Source organism: Nerophis lumbriciformis, linkage group LG11, assembly GCF_033978685.3.
Source record: "Nerophis lumbriciformis linkage group LG11, RoL_Nlum_v2.1, whole genome shotgun sequence".
In the NCBI taxonomy this organism is placed as follows: Eukaryota; Metazoa; Chordata; class Actinopteri; order Syngnathiformes; family Syngnathidae; genus Nerophis; species Nerophis lumbriciformis.
Window position 1 is genome coordinate 42363328 of NC_084558.2, and position 15000 is coordinate 42378327.

The 15000-nt window shown below is 36.0% G+C and overlaps 1 protein-coding gene across 7 annotated transcripts in view; it reads left to right on the forward strand.

Annotated features, from left to right (window-relative positions):
• The window catches only part of fcho2 (FCH and mu domain containing endocytic adaptor 2), a 195596-nt gene that overhangs the window by 142317 nt on the left and 38279 nt on the right, over positions 1-15000 (forward strand). For 5 of the 7 annotated variants that reach the window (XM_072914142.1, XM_072914144.1, XM_072914146.1 and 2 more), the window contains exons 16-18: positions 779-823; positions 1321-1360; positions 1449-1534. In XM_072914142.1, coding sequence (XP_072770243.1) covers positions 779-823; positions 1321-1360; positions 1449-1534 — 171 coding nt within the window. The remainder of the gene's footprint in view (positions 1-778; positions 824-1320; positions 1361-1448; positions 1535-15000) is intronic. The other 2 variants (XM_072914143.1, XM_072914147.1) reach the window with 1 other exon arrangement.

The following is a 15000-nucleotide window of genomic DNA, read 5'->3' on the forward strand; positions in this document are numbered from 1 at the left end:
TATGTATATATGCATATTTATGTGTATATATACACACATAAATATGTATATATGTATGTGTATATATACATGTATGTGTATGTATATATGTATGTTTATATTTATGTATGTATATATGGGTGTGTGTGTGTGTGTGTGTGTGTGCGTGTATATGTATATGTGGTGTGTGTGTATGTCTATATATATATACTGTATATATATATATATATAAGTATATGTGTGGTGTGTATGTGTATGTATATATATATATATATATATATATATATATATATATATATATATATATATATATATATAGGCTATTTTTTTGGTTTTAAATCGAATGTTGAAAATTATTAATAGATTTATAATCGGGATAAATAAGAATCCTTATAGATTTTAGGCCATCCCTTGTTGGATTAGATAAACTCTGCTTCTTCCTACTCCTTTTTGGACATGTTGAATTATGCAAAAGTAACCGTGTGATGTTCCTTCATATGACAAGTGAAGCACATCCCCAAAAAATTATCCATCATAATAAAACCACGTAATTCGGAATCATGATTGACCAATGCGAAGGTGTTTGACATTGCAGTTAATGTTCTTCAGGTGCAAAAATAAGTTAATGACTGTAAAATGAAATGTGTGTCTTGAAAAACTTTGTTGGAGGTCTGAACTTATTGTTTTCTGTTTCTCGTTTGGCACAATTTCATCCAAAAAGTATCAGTGGTGTTCAGTTCTTTGTTGGTAAAGGTGTGTGTCTAAGGCAGGCACTGATGTATGCTGTGCATGCGCTCAGGGTTCACAGGAGTGTCCGCATTAGGCTCCAAGGCTCAGGGTGCTGGTGAGTATCTGTTCACCCCTGGCAGTAACCCCCAGACCCCGGTCCTGTTCCCTCTCCCCCATGGAAGTCTCCTCCGCGGCTGCTAACAGCACTGACACTTTGAAACATGCGCTGGCGTGTTTGCTTCTCCTCTTCACTTCTGCAGCAACTTAAAACAGGGGTACGGCATACAAAAATCAACCCTTTTCTATTTATTGTACACATCTAATACCAGCACCCCCTGTTCTAAAGTGCATGGTGCACAAAGCTTGAAGAAATGATTTGAAAGAGACTTTTATTTTTGTACTTTTTATGGCATTTTCCCCCAACCCAAACCTGAGTTTGCATTTCTGGGTCAAGGTGTGATGAACTTCAAACGTTCCTATTGACAATCATGCTGGTGTACCAGCTGGTGAAAATCTACTTTGGTTTTTTATTTTTTTTACGTTTATTTTTTTCTGTCACCACTCCACAAGCTTCCTTAAAAAATTCATTTTTTTCCCCTCTCCCCGCCGCAGGTGATGAGCTAGCCAAACCCAGAGTGCCACCTTCATACGAGTGAGTTCACTTTTCTAGCGTTTTGTAGCACCGTTGTTTTCTTTCTGCTGCCAATGTAATCAATCAAACTGTCTTGTGTGCGCCGCAGACTGTCCAACAACGACCTCTTGTCCCTCGATCCGCTTGGTCCCTTCCTGGCGGCGAGCTCGGCCAACGCCGCGTCCACAACCGCAGGTAATCAAATCTGTCTGTCATCTGTCCCCATGACACAGGGATAATATGAACCACAAGAATATCGGCATTAGACGTCGACCGATTATTGTCGCCAATATTTGGCATTTTGACCTTTATTTTGACTTCTTTTTTTTTTCAACTACAACAGAATTTTATCAGCAGATACAATATATACACATATGATACCAGTGTTTAGTATGTGTGTATATATATATATATATATATATATATATATATATATATATATATATATATTTTAATCCTTTTGTCCTGCATGAGTAAGGTTCCCTTTTTGTTGGAACCCAATTTTTTATTCATTTAAGGATAAAAATTACTCTCGTTATCAGTTAGATGTGTTAAAAAAATTGTTTTTCAAATGCATCGTGATTCTTATTTGTCATGATTTTTAATCCATTAAAAATATATATATATATTTATGTATATATACTGTATGTATATATATATATATATAATATATATATATATATATATATATATATATATACACACACACACATATATATATATATACACATATATATGTGTATATATATATATATATATATACACATATATATATATGTATATATATACATTCATACATACATACAGTAAATATACATACATATATATATATATTTTTTAATCGATTAAGAATCATCACAAATAAGAATCGCGATGCATTTGAAAAACGATTTTCACGATATATTTAAACGATATATATATATATATATATATACAAATATATATATATATATATATATATACACACACATATATATATATATAATGTGTGTATATATATATATATATATATATACACACATATATATATATAATGTGTGTGTGTGTGTGTATATATATACTGTATATATATATACACATATATATATAATGTGTGTGTGTGTATATATATATATATATATATATATATATATATATATATATATATATATATACACACACATACATATACACATTATATATATATATATATAATGTGTATATGTATATGTGTATATATATATATATATATATATATACAGTATATGTATAAGTGTTGTCCCGATTCCAACATTTTGGTACCGGTACCAAATTGTATTACTTTTTGATACATTTCTAAATAATGGTAACCACAAAAAATGGCATTATTAGCTTTATTTTAACAAAAAATCTTACCGTACATTAAACATATGTTTCTTATTGAAATCGAAGAACAATTTTGGCCTTAAATAAAATAGTTAACGTAAAAGAAAACTTGTCTTTTAGTAGTAAGTAAGCAAACACAGGCTCCTAATTTGTCTGCTGATGTATGCAGTAACATATTGTGTCATTTATCATTCTATTATTTTGTCAACATTATGAGGGTTAAGTTAATTTACTGTTAATATCTGCTTATTTTCGGTTTGAACATGTTCCATCTACACTTGTGTTAAAATGTAATAAACACTTATTCTTCTGTTGTTTGGATGCTTTACATAAGTTTTGGATGATACCACAAATTTGGGTATTGATCCGATACCAAGTACCAGTAGTTACAGGATCATACATTGGTCATATTTCAAGTCCTCATGTGACCAGGCAAATACTGTATTTCCTGAGTTAATAAACATAATATACCGGTAGTTTAAAAAAAAAAAAAAAAAAAGATTTTGACCCACTTTTATGATGGAAGAACAATGAGCCCATATATCCTCTTACTGCCAAGTTAGCCAGGCACTACCTCGCCATACCTGCTACCTCCGTGCCCAGCGAAAGGGTATTTTCCACAGCTGGAGACATTGTAACTGCAAGCAGGTCTGTTCTTTCTGCAGACAATGTGAATAAACAGATTTTCCTGGCAAAAAACATGAAGATTGAGTGAAAGTCACCAGGGTTAAACGCTGGGAGGGAAAGAAAAGTTAATCTGAGGCTGAGTTGACTTGAAACTGTTTAATGTTGCACTTTTTATATGTAGAAGAAAAGTTTTGTCATTTTATTTAATCTGAGCAACAACTTGCAGCAGTTTAATGTTGCACTTTATATGTAGAAATGTTGCACTTTATATGTAGAAAGGTTTGTTAAGAAACCAATTCTGAGCCTTGTCTTATTTAGTTTTATTTAGTTTTTATTTGATATATGTTGACCACATTAACCCTGGCAATGGACCCTGTGTGTATATACAGGTATATGTTATTGTTATGCTTAGCATTCATGACTGCCTGCTGTTGCACTCATCACCTAGTGGTGGCTCACATCCATCACACACAGAGCTATTTCTATTTTTGGGCAGAATTATTATAGTGTTCCCAATGTTAAAAGGATAAAGCCATTGTTTACAAATTTGGTAAATAAATAACCAGAAAATGTATATTTTGTTGTTTTCTTACCATACCGAAAATGAACCGAACCGTGACCTCTTAACCGAGGTACGTACCGAAGCAAGATTTTTGTGTACCGCTACACCCTTAATATATATATATATACAAATATATATACATACAAATATATAGGTACATGTGTATTCATATAAAAAAAACATTTTTCAAGAATCAAATCGTGCAGTGCCCAAAGATTCATAGCCTTACTGTCAGTAATTTTCTCCAAATATGTTTTGATATCTGGCAGGACGTTTATTTGAGTTCTTGTGAAAATTCTTCTCCGGTCTACACAGCCTCTTTCTCTGCAGCACTCATGCGGCCGCACCCTCCTTTCTCTCCTTCTAATGTCCCCTACAGCAATGGTCCCCAACCTTTTTTGTAATTGCGGACCGGTCAACGGTATTTTTATTTTTTTTTGTCATAAAAAAATACAATCATGTGTGCTTACGGACTGTATCCCTGCAGACTGTATTGATCTATATTAATATATAATGTAGGAACCAGAAATATTAATAACAGAATAATTTAATTTAAAAAAAAAAAAAAAAAATTTATTTATTTATTTATTTTTTAATTTCTTGTGCGGCCCGGTACCAATCGATCCACAGGCCCGGTGGTTAGGGACCACTGCCTTACAGTACGTCCCCTCTGCTTACCCGCCAAAACTTTCAATTTTTGTCAAGAAATCCAGTACTTGTCCTTCGTTCCTGGCGTCTTCCCAGTCCCCTTTTGTTTGTTTTCGCTACTGCAGCGATGGAGTCGCTCGACAAGCCTCCGTTTGTCCGCAACACTCGGAGCGTGGGCTCATTAAAGGAGCGCCGCGAGTTTCATGTTCCATCATTCAATAAAGTAACAATGTGACAGAGATGGATGGACATGAAGACAGACAAGATATATTACAAAAATCCAAACTTTGTGTAAATATCTTGACAAATACGTGATCATTACATAAGTAAAGAAGAGCTGGCAGCAGCTCACACATTCTCATACTTTCTGTAACATCAAGGAAGAAATGATGTCAGCTATCTTTAAAAAAATGTCTCAACTATAATCTATGTGAAGAAGCCCAGAATTGTTTTTATTGAAATGTTCACAATATTTCAGAGTTCCTCACAAGGAAACCTTACAATGTATTAAATCTATAAACTGCTATCAAATTGAGTAGATGGCGAGTTATTGTGATGTAGAGAAATTCCATATTTATACCAATTTTCCCAGGAGAGTTCCCATATTTTGGATTGGAAATGTCGATGCTCCTCTTAGACACAAGTAATAAATGTGTTTATGTTTTTGCTGCGAAATTAACCACAACATTAGCGGCGCATAAAACATTATGTCGCTACTGGTCCAACGTTTCATAAAATAAGTAAAAAAGCCTTTTCCAGCTGTTTACTGACATACTTTTGTTGTTTAAATAACTTTTACTGCAAATGAATATCAGCTCCAAATATCGGTTATCTGCCTCCTTGACTACCGTATTTTTCGGAGTATAAGTCGCACCGGAGTTTAAGTCGCACCTGCCGAAAATGCATAATAAAGAAGGAAAAAACATATATAAATTGCACTGGAGCCCGGCCAAACTATGAAAAAAACTGCGACTTATAGTCCGAAAAATACGGTACTAATAAATGATATCGTCCCTGGAAAAAAAAAATATCGGTCCATCTCTAATAGTGATATATCCACAGGATTCCTACGCATACTGGCAACCTCAAACAATGTTTAATTGTTAAATGTTTTTCCAGTCATGGAAAAAAGGTAAAATGTACTGAAAATGGTTAAATGATTTATTTGAAGTGACCAACACAACGACACAAGTAATAACGACACAACGACACAAGTAATAAATGTGTTTATGTTTTTGCTGCAAAATTAACCACAACATTAGCGGCGCATAAAACATTATGTCGCTACTGGTCCAACCTTACATAAAATAAGTAAAAAAGCCTTTTCCAGCTGTTTACTGACATACTTTTGTTGTTTAAATAACTTTTACTGCAAATGAATGTCAGCTCCAAATATCGGTTATCTGCCTCCTTGACTACCGTATTTTTCGGAGTATAAGTCGCACCGGAGTATAAGTCGCACCTGCCGAAAATGCATAATAAAGAAGGAAAAAACACATATAAATCGCACTGGAGCCCGGCCAAACTATGAAAAAAACTGCGACTTATTGTCCGAAAAATACGGTACTAATAAATGGTATCGTCCCTGGGAAAAAAAATATCGGTCCATCTCTAATAGTGATATTTCAACAGGGTTCCTACGCATACTGGCAACCTCAAACAATGTTTAACTGTTAAATGTTTTTCCAGTCATGGAAAAAAGGTAAAATGTACTGAAAATGGTTAAATTATTTATTTGAAGTGACCAAAATGTGCTTTTTTCTGCATTTGTTTGTCCATATCGAAGTGATACGGACAATGCTTTATCAGTATTTTGCTTCAAACCCCGCTTGGAAAAGCTGCGCACTACAAAACTTGCTTATTGTAGCCATTAATCCCAACTTTCTGCATTTTGATTTATAAAAAAAATAAAATAAAATCAGCACAAAACGTTTTATTCATTTTAGTTTTGGCTGTTAAAGTGTTTTATATATTGTGCTCCTGAGTTAAAGCTGCTGATTAAATGGAATGTATTATTATTTATTGAGTTTATTTCGCTTTATTTTTCAGTATCAAATGGTTCAAGTCGTTCATAAAATGTTTGTAGTTCAAATAAAGATTTTTAAAAATGTTTTTATTTCAGGCAAATTGAGAATTTAAAATATTTTCTATTAGAGACCAAAAAACAATATTGATAAAGTTATAAGTTGATCTATAGTTTTATTTTTTTGTTTTCTTGAATGTTAATGATAATATAATGTTATACAGAAGTGTACTTACATTAATTTTATTGACAAATTGGAATATTTATAGTCAAGGCGGAGAGTAACAGAAAATAATTGCACTATGTTAAGTCAATATATTTATGAACTTGTGAGTGCCCCTACCAGTGTTGTTATTATTTTTGCACTATTTGCTGGTTGTTTTTGTACTGTTTTGGGTCAATTTCCACCTTTTTAACCTCAAGTTAGGCGTGCTTCCTGACAGGAATGAAGGAAAAGGCCTGTTAAGGTGACCCCACACTTGACTTTGGGAATTAAAATGTCCTTTGCTTTACTTTTCAGTCACTTCCCCGTGTTTATTCGGTTATATAATATCCAAAGTTCTACGCCCTGCGTGTTTGCTTTAGTGTTTTTTTTTTCTTTTCAAAGCGCGTCGCCTTGACACTTTAGTTCCTGGTGGCTTTCCGTGCAGCCGCCGCCGTGTTTTATAAAGAGCAGCGACATTAGCGCTGACCTGATGCCTAAGCTAAGCGTAATCCACAGTTAATTGGCACCTTGTAGGGGTCAGGGGGGTCGCCCATGAAAGCCCCCTGGCACGTATGTTGTCAAACAGTGTCTCGTTACTGTCAAACGTCTGGGCTTCAAAGTCAAAAGAGCATCACGGCTCAGAAGTGGCGATGGGAATTAAGCCTCTAAGCGCTCGGTCTAATCCAGGCAGTGTTTAAAACATGCACAATGTTTTTATTTGATCCGTCGTTGTGGTTTTATTAGATTTTTCTCATTGCTTTGAATCATTGACTTGAACAGTTTTGTGTTTCGGGTGTGTTTCTTTACCTGTTCCTGTTAGACCTCGCCTGTATTTTCCTCTCATCTCCATCTTTCCTCACACAAGACTTTGCACCGGAAATGTCAGGTAAAACCCAGCGTGTGCCTCTTTTTCTTCACGCCCTCTTTTACCAGTCCCAACTTAACCACAACATAAGGAATACTCATTTCATTTCTTTTTGTGACAGATGATGTTGCTTTGTGTGACTGTTTTTAACATTCTTTCATGTTTAATGTTGACTTATTGCAGGGGTGTCCAAACTTTTTCCACTGAGAGCCACACATTGAAAAATGAGAGCATGCGGGGGCTATTTGGATATTATTTATTTTCAAAACCTATATATATATATATATATATATATATATATATATATATATATATATATATATTAGAGATGCGCGGATAGGCAATTATTTCATCCGCAACCGCATCAGAAAGTCGTCAACCATCCGCCATCCACCCGATCTAACATTTGATCAGAACCGCACCCGCCCGTTGTTATACAGGTAAAAGCCAGTAAATTAGAATATTTTGAAAAACTTGATTTATTTCACTAATTGCATTCAAAAGGTGTAACTTGTACATTATATTTATTCATTGCACACAGACTGATGCATTCAAATGTTTATTTCATTTAATTTTGATGATTTGAAGTGGCAACAAATGAAAATCCAAAATTCCGTGTGTCACAAAATTAGAATATTACTTAAGGCTAATACAAAAAAGGGATTTTTAGAAATGTTGGCCAACTGAAAAGTATGAAAATGAAAAATATGAGCATGTACAATACTCAATACTTGGTTGGAGCTCCTTTTGCCTCAATTACTGCGTTAATGCGGTGTGGCATGGAGTCGATGAGTTTCTGGCACTGCTCAGGTGTTATGAGAGCCCAGGTTGCTCTGATAGTGGTCTTCAACTCTTCTGCGTTTTTGGGTCTGGCATTCTGCATCTTCCTTTTCACAATACCCCACAGATTTTCTATGGGGCTAAGGTCAGGGGAGTTGGCGGGCCAATTTAGAACAGAAATACCATGGTCCGTAAACCAGGCACGGGTAGATTTTGCGCTGTGTGCAGGCGCCAAGTCCTGTTGGAACTTGAAATCTCCATCTCCATAGAGCAGGTCAGCAGCAGGAACCATGAAGTGCTCTAAAACTTGCTGGTAGACGGCTGCGTTGACCCTGGATCTCAGGAAACAGAGTGGACCGACACCAGCAGATGACATGGCACCCCAAACCATCACTGATGGTGGAAACTTTACACTAGACTTCAGGCAACGTGGATCCTGTGCCTCTCCTGTCTTCCTCCAGACTCTGGGACCTCGATTTCCAAAGGAAATGCAAAATTTGCATGGTTGGGTGATGGTTTGGGGTGCCATGTCATCTGCTGGTGTCGGTCCACTCTGTTTCCTGAGATCCAGGGTCAACGCAGCCGTCTACCAGCAAGTTTTAGAGCACTTCATGCTTCCTGCTGCTGACCTGCTCTATGGAGATGGAGATTTCAAGTTCCAACAGGACTTGGCGCCTGCACACAGCGCAAAATCTACCCGTGCCTGGTTTACGGACCATGGTATTTCTGTTCTAAATTGGCCCGCCAACTCCCCTGACCTTAGCCCCATAGAAAATCTGTGGGGTATTGTGAAAAGGAAGATGCAGAATGCCAGACCCAAAAACGCAGAAGAGCTGAAGGCCACTATCAGAGCAACCTGGGCTCTCATAACACCTGAGCAGTGCCAGAAACTCATCGACTCCATGCCACGCCGCATTAACGCAGTAATTGAGGCAAAAGGAGCTCCAACCAAGTATTGAGTATTGTACATGCTCATATTTTTCATTTTCATACTTTTCAGTTGGCCAACATTTCTAAAAATCCCTTTTTTGTATTAGCCTTAAGTAATATTCTAATTTTGTGACACACGGAATTTTGGATTTTCATTTGTTGCCACTTCAAATCATCAAAATTAAATGAAATAAACATTTGAATGCATCAGTCTGTGTGCAATGAATAAATATAATGTACAAGTTACACCTTTTGAATGCAATTACTGAAATAAATCAAGTTTTTCAAAATATTCTAATTTACTGGCTTTTACCTGTATATCTAATATAGACGATGCAAGGCATTAGTGAGGTTATAAAGCTTTTGCCTGTTAAAGAAAGGAGACTGATCCAATGCAGCACAGACATTCGCGTGCCACGCTGTCACGACCCAGACGCACACCAGTGCGCAATCATATGGGAGCCGCGCTGAGCGCACCTCCAAGCGCGTCTCGCTGCCGGCGACGGCCGGTTATGGGCCCGACGCTCCAGCGCCATCCATTTTCAGGGCTAGTTGATTCGGCAGGTGGGTTGTTACACACTCCTTAGCGGGTTCCAACTTCCATGGCCACCGTCCTGCTGTCTATATCAACCAGGGTGAGCCCCACCCCTTTCGTGAGCGCACTGCGCGCGGAGTGACCCCTGTTACGCGCCCCCGGCCACGGGGGTGGCGGGCAGGTAAGCTGCTTACCTGCTGCGCGTGACGCCGGCCGCGGCGAAGGCGGACGAGGCGGGGTGTCGGTGCGGTGGTGACCCTGGACGTGCGTCGGGCCCTTCTCGCGGATCGCCTCAGCTACGGCTCCCGGTGGGGCCCTCTCGGGGGAAGGGGCCTCGGTCCCGGACCCCGGCGAGGCGTCCCTTCTCCGCTCCGTAAAAGTGTTCATCTCTTTTTCTTTTTTTTTCTTCTGTTGTGGCATATGCAGCAGGTGCCTGCTCGTTTTTCGTATGTGGGTAACAACATTTAACTATGTATATATATTTCCGAATTGGTTTAACTGCCACCCGCCTGAATCTATTTAAAATCTAATTTTTTTTTATTTCAACCGCCCGACCCGACCCGCGGATAAAATCTAATTTTTTTTAATTTCATCCGCCCGATCCGCGGATAATCCGCGGACTCCGCGGTTGTGCCCGCAAACCGCGCATCTCTAATATATATATATATATATATGTATGTACATACATATATATACAATAATAATTAACTTAGAATTTCATGGCTGCAACACGTGCCAAAGTAGTTGGGAAAGGGCATGTTCACCACTGTGTAACATCACCTTTTCTTTTAACAACACTCAACAAACGATTGGGAATTCAGGAAACTAATTTTTGAAGCTTTGAAAGTGGAATTCTTTCCCATTCTTGTTTTATGTAGAGCTGCAGTCGTTCAACAGTCTGGGGTCTCCGCTGTCGTATTTTAGGCTTCATAATGCGCCACACATTTTCGATGGGAGACAGGTCTGGACTGCAGATGGGCCAGGAAAGTACCCGCACTCTTTTTTTACGAAGCCACGCTGTTGTAACACGTGCTGAATGTGGCTTGGCATTGTCTTGCTGAAATAAGCAGGGGCGTCCATGAAAAAGACGGCGCTTAGATGGCAGCACATGTTGTTCCAAAACCTGTATGTACCTTTCAGCATTAATGGTGCCTTCACAGATGTGTAAGTTACCCATGTCGTGGGCACTAATGCACCCCCATACCATCACAGATGCTGGCTTTTGAACTTTGCGTCGATAACAGTCTGGATGGTTCGCTTCCCCTTTGGTCCGGATGACACGATGTCGAATATTTCCAAAAACAATTTGAAATGTGGACTCGTTAGACCACAGACCACTTTTCCACTTTGCATGAGTCCATCTTAGATGATCTCGGGCCCAGAGAAGCCGGCGGCGTTTCTGGATGTTGTTGATAAATGGCTTTCGCTTTGCATAGTAGAGCTTTAACTTGCACTTATAGATGTAGTGACAAACTGTATTTAGTGACAGTGGTTTTCTGAAGTGTTCCTGAGCCCATGTGGTGATATCCTTTTGAGATTGAGGTCGGTTTTTGATACAATGCTGTCTGAGGGATCGAAGGTCACGGTCATTCAATGTTGGTTTCCGGCCATGCCGCTTACGTGGAGTGATTTCTCCAGATTCTCTGAACCTTTTGATGATATTATGGACCGTAGATGTTGAAATCCCTAAATTTCTTGCAATTGCACTTTGAGGAACGTTGTTCTTAAACTGTTTGACTATTTGCTCACGCAGTTGTGGACAAAGGGGTGTACCTCGCCCCATCCTTTCTTGTGAAAGACTGAGTATTTCATGGAATCTAACTTTTAAATCATGGCACCCGCCTGTTCCCAATTAGCCTGCACACCTGTGGGATGTTCCAAATAAGTGTTTGATGAGTATTCCTCAACTTTATCAGTATTTATTGCCACCTTTCCCAACTTCTTTGTCACGTGTTGCTGGCATCAAATTCTAAAGTTAATTAATGATTATTTGCACACAAAAAAATGTTTATCAGTTTGAACATCAAATATGTTGTCTTTGTAGCATATTCAACTGAATATGGGTTGAAAATGATTTGCAAATCATTGTATTCTGTTTATATTTACATCTAACACAATTTCCCAACTCATATGGAAACGGGGTTTGTATATATATATACACACACTTATATATTTATATATATACATATATATATCTACACATTTATACACACACACATTTATATACACATTTGTATTTATATATGTGTGTGTGTATATATATATACACACACACATATATATATATATATGTATAAAAATGTGTGTATATATGTGTGTATATATATGTGTGTGTGTGTGTGTATATATATATATATATATATATATATATATATATATATATATATATATATATATATATATATATATATACACATTTTAAAAAGCAATTCATATGTACTTTTTTAAATGCTTAAATTTGTAGCTCAATTTCAGATCTATTTGTTGATAGAATTAACATTTAAAATTGTTTTGGTTTATACCCTTTTTCCTAAATAAGTGTTTAATGGCAAAAACTTAAAATATGCCGCAATTTCCCTCCCAAAAAATTCAAAGTGGAATATTTGATGTGAATTAATTGAAGCCTTAAATTGGTCAATAATTCATAACAACATTGATTTTGAGTCATTACAATGGCAGATTAAAAAAAAAAATCCCACTAAAATGATCAGGGATCCAAAAGGGAACCCCACTCATAAAAGTGTGAAAATAAGTCATACAGATTTTTTTTAATTTAAACTCTTAAATTTCTTGATCAACTTAAAATCTATCCATCAATTATAAAATGTTTTAATATTTTAACTTGTTGTTACAGCAAACACAAATTATGCATTATTTTCCGCAAAAATGTTTGATGTAAAGTAATTAGAGCCTTTAATTGGTCAATAATTCATAACAACATAGATTTTGATTCTTTTTATTATTATTTTTTGCGCAATGACAATTTTAAAGAAAGACAATTATCTGCATGGCAGCTTTATGTTCTTCAAGTCCACATTGCAACTTTTCCTCCTTACATTTCACCTGTTGGCTCTTTTATTCCACTTTTTTCTTTTTCTTTTTTTTCCCTCTCATGGTATTCATGAAATGTTTTGCGGTCCGTTGAAAAATTAGCTGCGGGCCACAAATGGAGCCCGTGCCGCACTTTGGACACCTCTGACTAATGGAAATGACTTCTGTCATTTGTTACAACTAATTGCAGCATTGTATAACAAGAAACACTCCCTTGCACCCCTTCCCAACATTAGGTACACCTGCATCTTATCTTTTAAGTTCGCCTTTCCAGAGACAATTGTAACCATGTTATTAGAAATAGGGGTGTCCTGATACAATATTGATATTGGTCTGTTATCAGAAAAAAAAAAAAAAAAATTGGATGATATGGGCTTGCATATGAAATTTCGGATGTAAGTGATCCGATATGACTGTTTACTTGTGCAAAGCTGAACAGCCAGTTAGTATCTATATGTCCTCCGATAAGCACACAAGTTTGTTAGGGGTGCACAAAATAATCAATTAATGTCCGAATAGTGATTCTTATTCATCCCGATTCCAAATCAATTCATAATTGTTTTTTAATCAATTGACATTTTATATATATATAATTTTTAATCGATCGATAACATCCATTTTCTACCGCTTGTCCCTCTTGGGGTCGCAGGTGTGCTGGAGCCTATCCCAGCTGCACATTGGCGGAAGGCGGGGTACACCCTGGACAAGTCGCCATCTCTTTGCTAGGCCAACACAGACAGACAACATTTACACTTACATTCACACACTAGGGCCAATTCAGTGTTGTCAATCAATCTATCCCCCCCCGGTGCATGTCTTTGGAAGCCGGAGTACCCAGTGGGAAAGACCCCGAGCCCGGGGATCGAACCCAGGACCTTCGTATTGTGAGGCACATGCACTAAACTCTGTTCCATAGATATGTGTATAGTATATATGTGTATAGTATATATATATATATATATATATATATATATATATATATATATATATATATATATATATATATATATATATATATGTGTGAATGTATATATATATATACATATATATATTTATGTATATATATATATATATATGTATATATATATATATATATGTGTGAATGTATATATATATACATATATATATTTATATATATGTATATATATATATGTATGTATATATATATATATATATTCATATATATGTGTGTGTATATATATATATATATGTATATATATATATATGTATGTGTATATATATATGTATATGTATATATTTGTGTGTATATGTATATATACATATATATATACAGTATGTGTATATATATATATGTATGTGTATATATGTATATATTTGTGTGTATATGTATATATATATGTATCTATATATATATATATATATATATATATATATATATATATATATACACAGTATATATATATATACATCCATCCATCCATCCATTTTCTACCGCTTGTCCCTTTTGGGGTCGCGGGGAGTGCTGGAGCCTATCGCAGCTGCATTCGGGCGGAAGGCGGTGTACACCCTGGACAAGTCGCCACCTCATCGCAGGGCAAACACAGATAGACAGACAACATTCACACTCACATTCACACACTAGGGCCAATTTAGTGTTGCCAATCAACCTATCCCCAGGTGCTATATATATATATATATATATATATATATATATATATATATATATATATATATATATATATATATATATATATATATATATATATATATATATATATATATATATATATATACATAATGTCCCCCCAATTATTTATTTATTTTTATTGATTTTTGCTAATTATGAATTTATTTAAAATCGAGATGAATAATATTTTTTATGCACTCCTAATTAATTGCATGTCTTAATGTGTTAATTTTGACAGCCCTATAAATAAATTGATGTGTGATTCGTGCTGATATTGCATTGGATCAATATCATTATCGGCCAAAAATCAAGGGTGCAATATCAGTACGGTATCCTAAGTGAAGCAGTTGTATCGGGACACGCCTAATTAGAAACCCTTCTCATTAGCACACAGCACAGTTGTACATTTTTGCAAACAAGCACAAACATATGACTTTCATTTT